This window comes from Pangasianodon hypophthalmus, chromosome 12, assembly GCF_027358585.1.
Source record: "Pangasianodon hypophthalmus isolate fPanHyp1 chromosome 12, fPanHyp1.pri, whole genome shotgun sequence".
Classification (NCBI taxonomy): Eukaryota; Metazoa; Chordata; class Actinopteri; order Siluriformes; family Pangasiidae; genus Pangasianodon; species Pangasianodon hypophthalmus.
In genome coordinates, this window is record NC_069721.1 from 21,584,119 (window position 1) to 21,600,112 (window position 15,994).

The following is a 15,994-nucleotide window of genomic DNA, read 5'->3' on the forward strand; positions in this document are numbered from 1 at the left end:
TATGGGGGACACAGTGGCTTAGTGGTCAGCACTGCTGCCTCTCACCTCCACGGCTGGGGGTTTAAATCCTGCCTCCACCCTGTACGTGAGGATTTTGCATTTTCTCCTCGTGCTTTCTCCTCGGGTTTCCTCCGGGTGCTCCAGCTTCCTCCCCGAGTCCAAAGACATGTGTTGCAGGCTGATTGGCGTTTCCAGAGTGTGTGAGTGTGTGTGCGATTTTGCCCTGCATTGGGTTGGCACCCCATCCAGGGTGTTCCCTGCCCTTATGCCCCAAGTCCCCTGGGATAGACTCCAGACTCCAGGCTCCCCAAAACCCTGTGCAGGATAAGCGGTACAGAAAATGGATGGATAGATGGTTCTACATGTGTTATCTATTAATCAGAGCCAATCTCTGTATACATAAAATGTAGTTTTGTAATAAAAAAAAATCCAACTTTGGTTTACCTTCATTATTGGGTCTAAAATGTTTTGTGTGTATATTTTATTATGTTTATTTATGATGTGTGGTACTTATTCCTTTTTTAATAGAACAATTTGGAATGTATAAAAGAACATTGTTTATCCTCATCTTTATCCTCTGCTCCCAAATTCCTCTGAGGTTTCATTATGACAATAAGCATGTAATAAAAACATCTGGCCTATTCAGAGTTTTCATTCTGAGTTTTTAATAAAACACTATGATAACTGAGTAACAAGCAACAATGATTGCAACACTTCTTTAAACCAGAGTTACACATCGAGTTGCATTACCACTGAGTAAAAAAAAATCAATAAAAAAAAACTTACATTCAGGTTACTGACACATGCCATTTTTAAAATATTTTTATAACACTACAAGTATGAAGAAAATCTTAAAATATATATATATATATATATATATATATATATATATTATGTTCATTACAGTGCAATATAAACTATGGAAATACACTCACTGTCCACTTTATTAGGAACATCTGTACACCTGCATCTAATCTTATAATGTTATAATCTTATAATCTTATAATGTCAAGAGCTTCAGTTAATGTTCATTTCAAACATCAGAAAGGGGAAAAAGTGAGATCTTTGTGATTTTGATCGTGGCATCATTGCTGGTGCCAGATGTGCAGGTTTGAGTATTTCAGAAACTGCTGATCTCCTGCAATTTTCACACACAACAGTCTCTAGAGTTTACACAGAATGGTGCAAAAAAACAATAATACCCTGTGAGCGGAGGGTCTGCAGACTGAAGCACCTTGTTGATGAGAGAGATCAGAGGAGAATTACCAGACTGGTCTGGGCTTACGGGAAGTCTATAGTAACTCAAATAATCACTCTTTACAACCGTGGTGAGCAGAAAAGCATCTCAGAACACACAACACATCAAACTATGAGGTGTATGGTCTACAACAGCAGAAGACCACATCAGGTTTCACTTCTCTCAGCCAAGAACAAGAATCTGAGGCTATCATGGGCACAGACTCGGAGACAGGACACCTGAGGACTGGAAAAAGCCCGGGTCATTTTTTCTTATAATCTTCAACTGTCTAGTTTCGCTGCTGCCACATGATTGGCTGATGAGATAACTGCATGAATGTTCAGGTGTACAGGTGTTCCTAATAAAGTAGACAGTGGATGTAGATTTAAAACCTCTTCACATAATCACAAGTCTTCATTTTCACATGTGGGTGTGTGGTAAGGAATGTGACAGAGATGAGTTATCTTTTTGTCTCATATGTAGAAAGACATATTTTGTGCTAAAATTATTCCAACGCCAAAGTAATAATGTGCTCAGCGGTGATGAGTCAGTAATTGTACATTTATCATAAAAATAACGTGGCTTGTGAGGGCATATACATATATTACTGATAAGAACATTCAGGTTTATCAGAGAAACTCACAAAGAACAAAAAATTTAACATTGAGAAAATCATTTTAGTGTTCCAGCTTTAATATAAAATTTTCAAATGGACATCTTCAAAAGAACATGAGGGTGTAGGCTAGCTCTGAAGATCGGTGTGTTTTGCTGATAAAAGCAGTTAATATGGTTCCTCATGAAAACATGAAAACCTCCCAGTGTTGTCAGTAGTTGTGTAGTTTCCTTACACAAACCATTCAGTGCTTTTGAACCCCGTAGCTGTGGGAATAAAAAGGCACAGCAGAGCTCAGGAAAGGAGGACAAATAGATAAACTAATAGATACAGAACAAATGATGTAAATTCTGTACTATTTTCAGTTGTAGTCCATCAGCCAGGATATGTTTGATATCCAAATTTTGCTTCATTAGTTTTGCTCTAGCACTATACGTTTAATGTAGCTAACATTTTTAAGTAAAGAATAAAACACTTGGAGATGTGCTGATATAGGAAACTAATCTAATGACAGGGTGGTGTGATACTCTTACCAGCACAAAGTCGATTATTTTCCTATAACTGCAGGTCCTTAAGTTGTATTCCTCTTATAAAAGACCAGTTTGCCAACAATTACAATTTTGCATTAAGTCAACACTGTATTGAGCACTGTAGACTAAAAAAATGTAATTTGGACACCAAACATGACCTAGCTACCTGACTATAATTAACATACAGAAACATTCCTTTAAAGGTATTAGTGAGATCTGGTTCCTCACCGATGCGGTGGACGATCTCCTCACACTCAGTGCTGGATGCTGCCTGCAGAACCACACAGCAGAAACCCGTATCTGGAGTATCTCTGAAACAGGAAGTAAAATAATCAAGTTCAAGTGTTAACAATTCTGCTTCTACTGAGGCATAACAGAAATGCAGAAATGCTGCTTTTCCATTTTCCACTGAGCACTACAAAGGTTCAGCTAGTGGATCCTCACAACTTTATATATGTACACTAACAGTTATCATCTCTATTTTCTAGGATGAATGGGGGGGTCAACTAAACAAACATGGATACATCCTTTTGAAGATAGAATTACATATGTCTTTATCCCTAAATACATCTGATATGATTGCTTATAGTCCATTACGTGACTTGTATGTGACTTGTGAATTGTATAATGTTAAGAACAGCCCTATATAGTAGTTAATTATTATTATTATTATTATTATTATTTATTTTTTTTAATTATTATTAGGTCCAAAGCATTCTAAAGACTGACGAATATGCAGAATGTTATTAATGTGTACAAATACATAACTGTATCATACAAGTGTTTGCAGGACAAAAATCCATATTAATAGAAAAATAAAGTGCTAAAGTGTAACGCTGTCATTCATATTTCCCACCAAGTTGGACCGACACACTTTACACAGTACTGACTCACAGCAGCTCATCAAATTCTACTACTACTACTATATATATATATATATATATATATATATATATATATATATATATATATATATACACACTATGCATTTAAAGCATTGTAACCTTACAAATTAATTAATCAATAATAATAATAATCCTATTATTATTATGAATAAAACGAGTAACGTGATTCAGACACCTACCCTACACAAAAAGCGAAGATGGTGAAATCGGGCTGGCCGAACCTCCCCACACATGAAATCTCAGGAAAGTGGTGCTGGAACAGCTGCTGTATAAAATAAAAGACTCTCTTATTATTATCCCTGTATTATCTTTATTTTAAATGTACCTGTTTGTGTTTCCCCATTAAACAACAGCTCCTAACCTGTTTATTGGATTTGTCAGTGCAGATCAGGTGCGTCTCCTTCACGTCCAACAGCACATCCTGAGAAAATCAGGGGGAAAGGCTTATTTACATTTTTATTCACATGGTTTGTTCATACCCTGCAAACTTATTCCATTTAAATTACAAGTCAAAAGTTTGGACATATCTGCTTGTAGCAGAGTTGTTGTTTTTTTTAACATTTATGCTATTTTATGATAATAAATGCATTAACATTATTAAAGAATACATATGAAAATATGATGCGATCAAGAAAAGTGTTAAACATATCAACAGTATTTTCAGTTTTGAATTGAACTACTTCTGAAGCAGCTTTGCATACTTTTGACATTTTCACAACCAGATTAAGCTTTTCTTGAAGTTGCTGGTTGATTCTCCTAAGTTCTACTAAGTTCTAAATGTTTGGGGAAACAATTTAATTTTAGGTAAAGTCTACTTACTAAAAATAGATTTTGATTCATAAATAAATTTGTACATGGACATCAATTAACTTCACTATTTGCATTTGTCTCAGAAACAAATTTTAACCCTTGAACTTTGTCAAAATGTTAAGACAATTAAAAATATTTATTTAACATCATCATTATGTGATTTCAGCAGTTAATTATTTTGTCTTTTATTTTAACATGTTGATGAGCTGTCGTTCTCTATTTCTGACCTTTTCTCTATAATACTGCAGTATGTTTAATCAGTAATATTATTATTATTAAATGTTATTGTAGCAAGTAAATTATTATTAATTATAAATCATGAATCATGACTATGACTATAAAACATTAAAATCAATCTGAATATTAATTAACATCATTACAATAACATTTCATCTAACATGGTATTTGAGCATTATGTAATTCTTAATGCTGTCATTCTTTGGTTTTATTGGCTCACTATCACTACATCTGCATAAAATAGGACATTTCATGTAAACGATATGCAAATATGATAAATTGTAGCGTGTTACATGAGGGTGAGTAAAATAAAAAATGTAATTTCACCTAAAATATGAATATGATATGATATCATAAAATATGAAAATATGTTGTACTTTTACTCACACTTGTATAAGTGACTGGTCATCAAGTCAGTTTTATAAATTAGTAAAAGCAGTCTGTGCATCATTCCCAACCTTTTTTAAATGATTAAGGTCCTATTAAAAATGTTTTCTTTTTTATGAGATCACTCTGGGTTTTCAAAATGCTGCTTTAGCAATCCATGAGTCTTCTCTGCTGGTTCGTACCTTCCTGCTCTGCCTCTTTTGCAGCACAGCGGGTATGGCGTATTGCAGAACCTCCTTCCCTCCATACTGACACAAGCAGGAAAAAGGGGATTAATTGCACACTTTACAAATTAAGATCCATATTCAGAGTTGCATAGATGAGAGAAGATTTGCATAAAAAATACATAATTGTATCATACAGGTGTTTGCAGGACAAAAATTCATATTAATAGACAAATAAAGTGCTAAAGTATGTCACTGTCGTTCTTGTTTCCCACCAATTTGGACCAATTTGGAGATATATATATATATATTCACACTTTACAATCTAAGAGTCGTTTTCAGAGTTAATATAAATTTAACACAAAAATTCAGGTATTCAGACCTCAGACGTAACTACAGACTTAAGTGCTATTCAGAAGTTATGTGAGAGTCACGCACACGGGGTGGAGTTTGCCTAAGACAGAGGTGTGTTTATATAAGAAAACACAAGTCTTGTGTTTAAATAAAAAACATAAGTGTTTCAGTTATGTGCAATTCTGACCCTGCACTTAAGCCAGTTTTCCACGTTGCATGATATCAGCTTGACTGAGGAGCAGTATTAAGTTTGTTCTATCCCTTATTTTTTAGAGGGTTTAAAGACAAGTGCCTGTGGTAGTCTAGCTGCTGTTGGAATATATAGATGCTGTCTCTGATGCTTCTACTCAAGAAAAATCTGACAACCTCTGAGACCTGAATTACACACAACTGATTTCCATTATCTCTATGAGGAGCCCTGAAAACTGACTTAAGCAGGTGTGTATCCCCTCTCAGAATACACACAACATTCTGTTTAAATATTGGTGTAAATTAAGCTGCTGACTCTGAATACTGCCCTAAATGATCAATAAATAGATAGTGATTATGACAGAGATAGAGATAGTGATTATGAGTTCATGCATAGTGAATTATGAGTGTACAGTTAATATTTACTGTACCATTCCTATGTTTGTTTTTCCTATCAGCTGCACTGCATACAGGATCCTGTTAACAGAAGAACAACAGAAGATTTTAAGCCGCTCATAAACACTCATAAGTAATAAGTCTTCATTACAGTGAGTACACAGATGCACTGGAGTTTCTCACCGTCCCTCTTTGACACACGGGCTCTGGCTGTCACGCTGCACTGAGGGCTTGGGAAGAGGCGAGCCGAACTCCAGCGAGGGATTCTCCTGTTTCAGCTGGCGTAAAAGCGGCACCAGGGGGCGATACACAGCGCCGTTCTCACCTCTCCAGCGCAACAGGCGCAGGGACAGAGGCTGTCCTTTTAATCTGGACAGCACCACACCTGCCTTTACACAACACACAATAGAAAGGTGATTAGAAATTAAATAATGATTGTATCATTACAAGTTACATAGTTACAAACCGCGCTACACAATACCGAGTGCCAACACATCATGGCATGAAGAAATGGCTTCTTGGCTTTTTTTCTTATCCACATGACACTTAAGTGTATGTAACATTTAATAAACTTATTATGATTAGTTATTTATGCCAAATTAAAATGCAAATAATATTTATCCATTCAGCATGGTGCAAACTGCAGGTGGGTAAAGTCATTTTTCATGAGCCATATTATAAAAATCTACAAGTTCAGATTTTTCCTCTAACATTTACATATTTAAAGAAAAAAAATAAGGGAAAAAAATCATTTGATACCAAAAATAGATTTTAATGTCCAACTAATTAAAATATAAAAGTACTAATGCCTGACTCATAAAAGTGATTAACGATGGTAATATTTCACAAAATCAATATCATATTGTCATTTAAGATTAACATTTCCTTTACTGTCATTTCTCTGCCCTTGTGTTTCTCCCAGACCAGATGAAGTATAAGAACAGATGAAGAATAATTTCCAGAATAGAGAAAGTCTACAAAAAAGTTGCATACAGTTTAAAAAAGTTAAAAATACACAACTATACCATAGAAATATCAAGTTGTAATATATAATATAATATATAATATATCCAACTGAAAATCAAAAGGCATTGTGTTTTCAGTTCTAAAAGAGGCTTCCACAAACGCACGTCACGCCGCCATCTAAAACAATACCACAGATTAATACCATAGTGCTGCTGACCTGTCAATACTATGGAAAGTTTTCATTTTCATTTTCATCCGCTAATTCACAGGGACCTTCCACATAATTTAAAGATAATAATAAATGGATAAAAGTGTCAGCACTCTGTAACAGTCAGAGGGAAAGCTGTAACTAGGTTTTCAGACATGGGAAAGTTTTCAGAAGAGAGGAGTGTGTGCCTTCTGGTTTCTCAGTAATATGAGAAGCTGTTAACTTCGAGAGAGAGAGAAAAGAAAGAGGTTGGTGAAGGAACGATTGTTTTTAGCTGCTATAACGTAAGTGATAACAGGAACTAACCTATTTTGCAGTCACTGAATGTAAATATAGAACATAAATAGATTAAAAAGTTCATTAATAAGTAAAAAAAAAAAGTTTGTGCTGGCAAATCATTGTGGTATGAGAGAAATAAAACTTTGAGGTGTGCTGATATAAGAAAATAAACAACTTGAGGGTGGTAACAATAACTCAGCTTCACGCCACTATTGTTTGTTGATTAATTTCCTATAACACCAGGCCCCCAAGTGTTTAATTCCTTACACTGATCAGCCCTACTGCTAAGCACCACATATTAAATATAACTCTCATATAACATACATGAATATAGTACGAGGCTAAATCCGAACCTGTCCATTGCTGGAATTTCTCAGTGATATGCCGTTGATTTCATCGATGATGTCTCCCGGCTCTGCAAACATGTCTGCCTGAGCCACACCGCCTCGGAGCAGCTCCAACACAAACACACGCCTATCCAGATATCTGAGAGAGACAGAGATAACCATGAGAAAGGCAGATAAACTAGGCTCACACAGAACACATAGTGTTAGCAGAGTCTCATCACATTCAAGCAGAATTAACGTTAGAAAGTGTGTGTAAGTGTGCAGAAGCATGTGCAATGTGCAGAAATGCTCAGTGTAAAAGCTGAGAGAGACATGCTGCTGTAGGCATGCTAACCTGAGAACCATCCCCAGCTCACGACACGGCACGGCCTCATACGTTTCACACACCTATAACACACGAGGAGGCTTTTTATCATGCATTATCACATGCACATAGTTCTAATTATGCAAGTCACGCTGCTTCCGACTTACCGGGAGCAGCCAGCTCTCATCCAGGAAGCTGCAGTTCTGAAGTGGAGGATATGGACAGGAAGTTAAAATGGGATCATAAACAATGAGAATACTTGTTTATATTATATTAATTGTAATAATGTGTTATTTTAGGGGTGTAAAGATTTTTTTTTTAAATTCAGATACCACGTATGCATCAATTTTTATTACTAGTGTTTAATATTTAATAAAATTATTACAGATTTTCAGCCACAGTGAAGGGGGTGTGGCCTCTGAGTTGTCAGTCTTAGTGAAGGAGGTTTGGCCTCTTTGCTGTCAGTCCCAGTGAAGAAGGTGTGGCCTCTGAGTTGTCAGTCCCAGTGAAGGGGGTGTGGCCTCTTTGCTGTCAGTCGCAGTGAAGGAGGTGTGGCCTCTTTGCTGTCAGTCCCAGTGAAGGAGGTGTGGCCTCTGTGTTGTCAGTGCTAGTAAAGGTGACATGGCCTCTCTGCTACATTGATACATTCAGAGCAGATGTTTACCTGTATATTGAGCTTGAACTCCATTTCAGAGAGAACCAGACAGAGAGAGAGGAAAGGCTCTAAGAGAACATAAAACCCACAAAATAACTGTTCCAACGTTAGATGCCTTATACCTATATCAAATAAAGGTTTATTACAGAGATTAAAAGCCTCACCTACAAATTCCTCATTCCTCAATACAGAGATGTTAGGACTGTACCACTGCAAATGGGCAAATTAATGATAATTATTTATTTATTAACTGATCCAGTAAAAGTAAAATAGCAATAACCTCACTGACCTCCATGATGCTGGATGTGTGTAGCAGATGGTTGACTACATTTCCCAGAGTTCTCCTGCTCAGCATTAGGCGGATGAAGTAGCGTCCCCGGCCCTGAGCGCTGAGGAGCTTGGGACACGCTGTGGTCTGCTGTATGGCTAAAGAGACAGCGCTCAGCCTTCAGAAACAACAGTGAGGTAGAAAACGAATTATAAAGGAGATGACTGATCAGGATAATCAGGTGCCATTGGCTATCCTGGTACTTGGCAGAATTCACAATGCCATCAGTCTTCACTTTTCTCCAATTTACATCAAGCAAAGCATCACTGATCCACCACCATATTTAACAGTGAGTTTGCGGTCTTTCCTTGTGTGCTGTTGGTGTTCATGGCCAAAATGTTCAGTTTAAATTTTAATAATGAAGTTCAGAAGCTGCATTTTGTAGGTTTATCTCAGGAAGGGCTTCTTTTATGCAAGCCTTATAAGCAACATGTTATGAAAGTGGTGTTTAATAATTTATTTTGAAACAATGACAAAACCAAGAATCAGCTAAACTGTGCAACCCTGAATCTGTGAATCTATCCCCATGCTCATACATCCAAACCCTAGCACATTTTCAACTGTAATTTTAACTATTTATGTAATTTTTTTAAGCATTACCTGCCTGACTTGTGCAGATCAATAAATCACTTGTGTGGGATTTTACATTTACGCAAACTTCTCTTTTTACCACGAGGAAACAAGACATGTTCAAAACCAAAAACAGTCCCTCTAGACTGAGAACAATTAAAACAAACAGTTAGCCAGGAAGACAGGAAGATTTAAGAGAATTTTTTTCGAAAATTATTTAAGAGCAGCACGGTAGCACAGCATGGTAGCGATCCTGGGCTCGATCCTGTGCTTGGGTGTGGAGTTTCCTCCCACCTCCCAAAAACATGCCAGTAGGTGGACTGGCTAGGATAAATTGCCATTCGATATGAATGTGTGTGTGTACATGGTTCTCTGCAATGGACTAGCATCCCATCCTGAGTGTATACCTGCCTTCTACTCAGTGTTCCCTGGATTTGTATATATGTAATGCATTGTGAGACTAAGACTGACCTTCCACATGTGTCCAGATGAACTAACTGCTCAAAACAACACCAGTAGTCTCTGTGTGTCAAACTCAGCACCGGTTCTGCAGGCAGAAAAGAAAAAAAAAACAAATAAAATGCTATCACAGTATAAGGATAGGTCTTCACAGACATCATTACATGCAGAAATGCACTGTATGTTTGCACTGTGTTGCATGAGAGTGTAGCGGTGTTCATGAGAAATTCTGTGAGGTCCTGTGAGATGCTACCAGGCATTACAGTGTTCTTGTCTTCTAAAACCATATGTGTGTAAGTTTTCACAAACGTGCCTTAGCACACATAGAACATATTACAGCATCAAGCTAAATGTGAGGCCTGTATTATACTAAATAATTATAAACTACAGGGCATGCTGTTATAGGAAGATAATGAGGTGGTGTGATGCAGCACAACTCAAAGCAAAGTTGATTGTTTTCCAACAATAGCACACCCTGAAGTGTTTTATTCCACAGCACTTAACCATCCATCCATGTTCTGTACCACTTATCCTACACAGGGTTGCAGGGGGGGAGCCTGCCTAGATTTTTATCCGTTTATAGTTATACTTAATCTTATGGAATGTTCACAAACAAGTTATTTCCTCTTATAATTTATGTTATACCATGTATAAACAGTATCTCCCTCAACATCTTTTTCTCTGTCTTATGAAGTTAACAAGACAAAAATAGCTGCTGCTTGTCGTACTACCTAGAAACAGGAAACGCCTCTGTCCTGAAGACTTTCCTGTGTTTGAAGAGTGTTACAGCTTTACCTCTGACTGTTACAAACTGCTGATACTGGAGACTCTATCCATAAATGCTAAATAAACAACTCCTTACAGAACGCACCATCAACAATTACACGTTTTTTTCATCTGTTTATGTGGAACATCCACCATTCAAATCCCTTAGAACCACATAAACTTTTCAACTGGAACTAATGACAGAGTTGCTGTTAAAGAAAATTAATCAACACCTTCTGACCAATCAGAATCAAGAATTTGATTTGAATTTGAACAGTGCTGTGGTGTAAAGCTGATTAATGCACTACTGATTTATTTATGTGCCTTGTGAGACCTTCGACCATGGTTGCATCCCAGGTTTATAATAATTAGTTGAGAACATTAAGTTTGTGTGTGTGTGTGTGTGTGTGTGTGTGTATGCGATGGAGTTATAGTGTTTGGTGATGAAGGAAAGGAGGTCTGTTCTCACGCTGCAGTCCTTTACGCAGAATGAGCTCCAGCAGCTCACAGCATGAAGCCAGCTGAGGACTTGAGTCAGTCACAGTGTCTTCAGCTTGCAGCTCCAAAATACACACTGCACACCACACACAGAGTTATAGAGCATATTTATAGAAGTATGAGAGTTAATTCAATGTAATTAATAAGTTCATGCTAATGTGATTTTTGCTATGATTAAATGATAGGAAAGTGATTTGTGCTCCTGGATATTGTGCCATAGAGCAGTTGGGCTACTGACTCATTCCAGCAGTGTGTTCCAGGAAGTGCTATTCCATTATCGATTAAATCTGTTAATACACACAACCATAACAAACCACACCTACTTTACACTGTGTGAGAATGTTTCATGATGTTTAAGTCTCTACACTTGGCCTTGTGAAGCATATGTCTGCTTTTTATTTCCCCTTACTTTTAAGGACCTTTAGGATTTTTCCCATTTATGGTTGCTTTGATGTCTATAATGTTAATGTTAATATTATGTTAATCATCTAAAACTACTGTTATAATTAATGCTTAAAGTAGTAAGTAGTAAGTATTAGTAGTAAAACTCGGAAGGATGAGGAGGAAGATGAAGAGGACTATTAATAGTAATAGTAGGAGGAGGAAGAGTACAAGTAGTAATGGTAGTAAGTATTATTATTTGTAGTAGTAGTAGTGGTAGTAATATTAGTAGTAGCAGTAGTAGGAGGAGAAGTATAAGTAGTAGTAGGAGGAGGAGGAGAAGGAGTGTAAGTAGTAGTACTAGGAGGAGGAGGAGAAGGAGTGTAAGTAGTAGTACTAGGAGGAGGAGGAGAAGGAGTGTAAGTAGTAGTAGGAGAAAGAGGTGGAGGAGTATAAGTAGTAGCAGTTGGAAAAGAAGGAGTATTAGTAGTAGTAGTAAGAGTAGCAGTAGTAGGAGAAGGAGGAAGAGTATAAGGAGGAGGAGGAGGAGGAGGAAAAACAGTATAAGTAGCAGTAATACTAATAGTAGGAGAAGGAGAAGGAGGAGAGAAGTAGTAGTAGTTGCAGGAGGAGGAGTAGAAGGAGGAGGAGGAGGAGAAGGAATATAAATAGTAGTAATAGTAGTAGTAGGAGAAGGAGGATGAGGATGAGGAATATAAGGAGGAATATAAGTAGTAGTAATAGTAGTAGTAGGAGAAGGAGGATGAGGATGAGGAATATAAGGAGGAATATAAGTAGTAGTAATAGTAGTAGTAGGAGAAGGAGGAGGAGGAGAGAAGTAGTAGTAGTTGCAGGAGGAGGAGTAGAAGGAGGAGGAGGAGGAGAAGGAATATAAATAGTAGTAATAGTAGTAGTAGGAGAAGGAGGATGAGGAGTATAAGGAGGAAGAGGATGAGGAGTATAAGGAGGAAGAGGAGGAGGAGTATAAGTAGGAGGAGGAGCTGGTGCAGTGGTAAAAGTAGTACAAAGACGTACTTGTAGTAGTGATATTAGTAGTAACTGTAGTAGCTGTAAGTAGTAGATGATACTGTAATAGTAGTAGAAGTATTAAGTAGATGCTATAGCCTTAAGGATGGCTGCTAAGCCTGGCTTTGTAAATCAGCCTGATCACTGACTATTGTAAGAACAAATATTGACATTGGGACAAGTGTGAACAGCTTTATTTACATGTGTGCTGAGAAGGCTACCACTTGAGACTGGCTGCATCCCAAATGTCCCCTTATTCCCTTCCTAGTGCACTACATAGGATGTGAAATATAAATATAACGGCGTTGCCACCTTTGTGGTGCAGTAGCCAATATTTGTAATCTCTGTAGCCTAATATCACGGGAACAATCTAATAATAATAATAATTATAATAATAATAATAATAATAAAATTCAGCTGGGAAAGGATCAGCTGCTATCATTACTAACAGTGAGTGCATTGTGGGAGAAGCAGCATCTGAACTCTTACCTTTCAGAGTCTCAATGAGCGGGTCTTTAGCTGGCATTGCTCTTAATTCTCTGATCTCCTACAGGACAGTGTCCGCTTGCTCAAGTCGGCACGCGTGAACGCGCATTTCCGCAAAAGCACTGCGCGAACACGATGGCATTTTATCCACAGATCCGGAGATTATAAGAGTAGAGACATGCTATAAAAAGCTGATGTATAGCCAAATGAAATGTGTCCTGCTTTAAGCCTGGGCTGAAGCTCAGATGAAGAGGGAAATTATGCAGAATATGAAGTTGAGTCTGGTTATGCTGGTTATGAATGTGCGTTATGAACGCCTATGTTTAAGCAGATCTCTTCTTTAAACAGTTCAACCCTCACCACCCCTTTCATTAGGAAAGTCTGCTTTTGGCGCCCTCTGGTGCCTGGAATTACATTCCAGAAAATATTCATTAACAGCTAAGCAGGGTTATGGCGAAATAAACTTACACTATATGGCCAAAAGTTTCTAGACACCTGACCATTACAACGTTATGTGGTTCTTCCCCAGACTGTTGCCACAAAGTCTGAAGCACACAGATGTATAGGATGTCTTTGCATGCTGTAGCATTACCATTAACCTTCACTGGAATTAAGAGGCCCGAACCTGCTCCAGTATGACAATACCCCTGTGCACAAAGCGAGCTCCATGAAGACATGGTGTGTGAAGGTTGGAGTGGAAGAACTTGAGTGTCCTGCACATATCCCTGACCTCAACCCCACTGAACACCTTTGGGATGAACTGGAACACTGACTGCACTGGAGGATACCAGAGAACCCAAAGTAAACCCATGTGAAAATGGACAGAACATGTGAAACTCCACACACACAGTAACGTAAGGTCAGGATGGAGTCAGGAACCCTAGAGCAGTGAGCTTGCAATGCTACTCACTGTACCACAATTTTGCCAATGACTATTATACTGGGTGATAATATCTGACACTGTTAATATTATTTTATTTGTCTAATTTAAGTCAGATCTTTATATTAATATTTAGATATTTGAGTCTGCTGATTTGTGGCTTGAATGGATTTTTGTTATTCAGTGTATATATACTCAGTGGATACTTGAACATTGTTCAATGAGCCTTATTTATCAGTCTTCAGAACAGTTGTGTGTAAAAATTTTCGTGGCCAAACTCAACTAAAAATTCCAGTCAGTTTCATTAATATCTCTCCATACTCAGATGCGCATGCTGAAAAATGCCAATCATATACATTCATGGCACAGCTGATTAACATTTAGCCACGCCCAAAAAACTCCACAAAAATCATAGCTCACAGAGACCTGAAAATGACAAAATGACACTAAACAGTGAAAGAGTGCCTCTCAATGGTGGTGTGCACTAAATCTTCCAGTAAAACAGCTCAGCCACCGCAACTTGTCAGCTACCACAGTCACAAACTTAATCCTCCTGCTTTTACAGGGTGCCATTACTTTTGTCTTAACTGAATGGCTAATGGCAATGCATGACATGGCTAATTATTTGTCTTATTTGTCTTCTTTTAAGTCATTAATATGAAATTATTAGGTTTGACAAAATGTTCCTGTGAAAAATGTAACTAAATTTGTTCACATCCAGCTTGATAAATGAGGTGATTATACCATTTGTAGCTTCTCAGTTGTCAGCTAAAATGAATATATTTAAATAAAAAGATGTAGGTGTACCAAAGTGTGATTAGTCACCAATGCAAACTTTGCCAAGTGTGTGGAAGCAGCAACATCACTCAGTCGAACAACCTCCATATAAACCCTGTAGAAGTTAATATAAATTGAGCGCTCTTCCTTGCTGAGACAGAAGCACACTGAGAGACAGAATCATCTTTATAAAAGCTAATCTAATACTCATCAGCGCTCCACAGAACATCCTCAGAGCGTGACTGTCCCTGCTGCTTCCTCCATCACTGCTGATTTGGACCATCAGGTTCAGGTCAGCATGTTCTCACACTGATGGAGATCAGATGTGTGGAGCACTATTAGGCCTGAGAGCATTCTGTACAGAGGACAGATGACAGACTCACAAGTGAATCCACAAAATGTTGGAGCAGCTCTCTGAGGTGCTCTAGAACAACCTGTTGACCTGAGAAGAAACAGCAAAGAGAAAAAATCTTAAACAATCCAAATCACCATTTTTTTTTTTTTGATGAATAGCCCACCACAGAAAATAAGGTCTGTTCTTCCACTATACAGCTATCCTTTTACTCTGAAAACATAATACACAATGCCAAATCCCTTCCACTTCTTACTTATGTGGTCAAAAGCCATTTTTTTCTTCAAATAATATACTTTGACATCTCTACATTAAGCAAACGTAAAGCTATTTTACCAAAATGACATGAAAATGTTTTTATTTAGGCTACTTTCTAACCTTGCCTTCACGTCTGTCAGCGAAGATCATGTTGTGTAAGCAGGCAAGTTAACAAACCCAGTGGTAAAAAACACTAGCCATAGTGAAATGGTTATAGACCTAATCAATTCAGTGTGTAAACAGACATCGGTTGTCTAAATGTCCTCAATGCTCCTGCAATACTCACATCATCATCGAAACAGAGAAGAGAGGTTACACAAAGCATTTTAAAATGTTTATATGACCTAATATATTTATATATTTATATGAATCGGTGATAATTTTCCACTGATGTTAGCATGAACAGAGATCAGTTGAGTACAGAGATGTCGATGAGGCTCATGTTTAAACGACGTGAGTGATGATAGAGAGACTGATGTGTATGATGCTGATAATAATCAAAGTGAGAACTCATTTCCCAGTACGCACATATAATTCTTTCAAATTTGGCAGTAATGTTGCTTTTTCTATAATTAGATTAGATTATAAAAGCAGAGGTAGGCGAGGTGGCTTTCAGTGGAATCTTTCATTGGA

General features: G+C 37.5%; 1 protein-coding gene across 2 annotated transcripts; it reads right to left on the bottom strand.

Annotated features, from left to right (window-relative positions):
• Positions 1-641: 641 nt before the first annotated feature.
• Positions 642-15,377, bottom strand: si:ch211-250n8.1 (uncharacterized). Of its 2 annotated transcripts, none has more exons than XM_053238386.1 (16): positions 13,098-15,377; positions 11,173-11,277; positions 9,951-10,026; positions 8,871-9,027; positions 8,746-8,791; positions 8,591-8,649; positions 8,094-8,129; positions 7,957-8,009; positions 7,629-7,761; positions 6,006-6,211; positions 5,858-5,903; positions 4,902-4,967; positions 3,647-3,706; positions 3,465-3,547; positions 2,609-2,691; positions 642-2,116 (listed from the first exon to the last, which is right to left on the bottom strand). In XM_053238386.1, the coding sequence occupies exons 1-16, from the start codon at positions 13,132-13,134 to the stop codon at positions 2,082-2,084; spliced, it is 1,281 nt and encodes a 426-aa protein (XP_053094361.1). In that variant the 5' UTR covers positions 13,135-15,377; the 3' UTR covers positions 642-2,081. The 2 variants fall into 2 exon arrangements, with proteins under 2 accessions (XP_053094361.1, XP_053094360.1); XM_053238385.1 differs by having other exon boundaries at positions 3,465-3,550; positions 13,098-15,373.
• Positions 15,378-15,994: the final 617 nt, after the last annotated feature.

Bases quoted from the DNA above. Each gene is read 5' to 3' on its own strand.
- si:ch211-250n8.1 (XM_053238385.1), bottom strand. From the start codon at position 13,134: ATGCCAGCTAAAGACCCGCTCATTGAGACTCTGAAAG. The intron at 11,278-13,097 runs GTAAGAGTTCAG...TGTGGTGTGCAG, and splicing joins GCTCATTGAGACTCTGAAAG to TGTGTATTTTGGAGCTGCAA. The intron at 3,551-3,646 runs GTTAGGAGCTGT...TATTTTATACAG, and splicing joins CTGACAAATCCAATAAACAG to CAGCTGTTCCAGCACCACTT.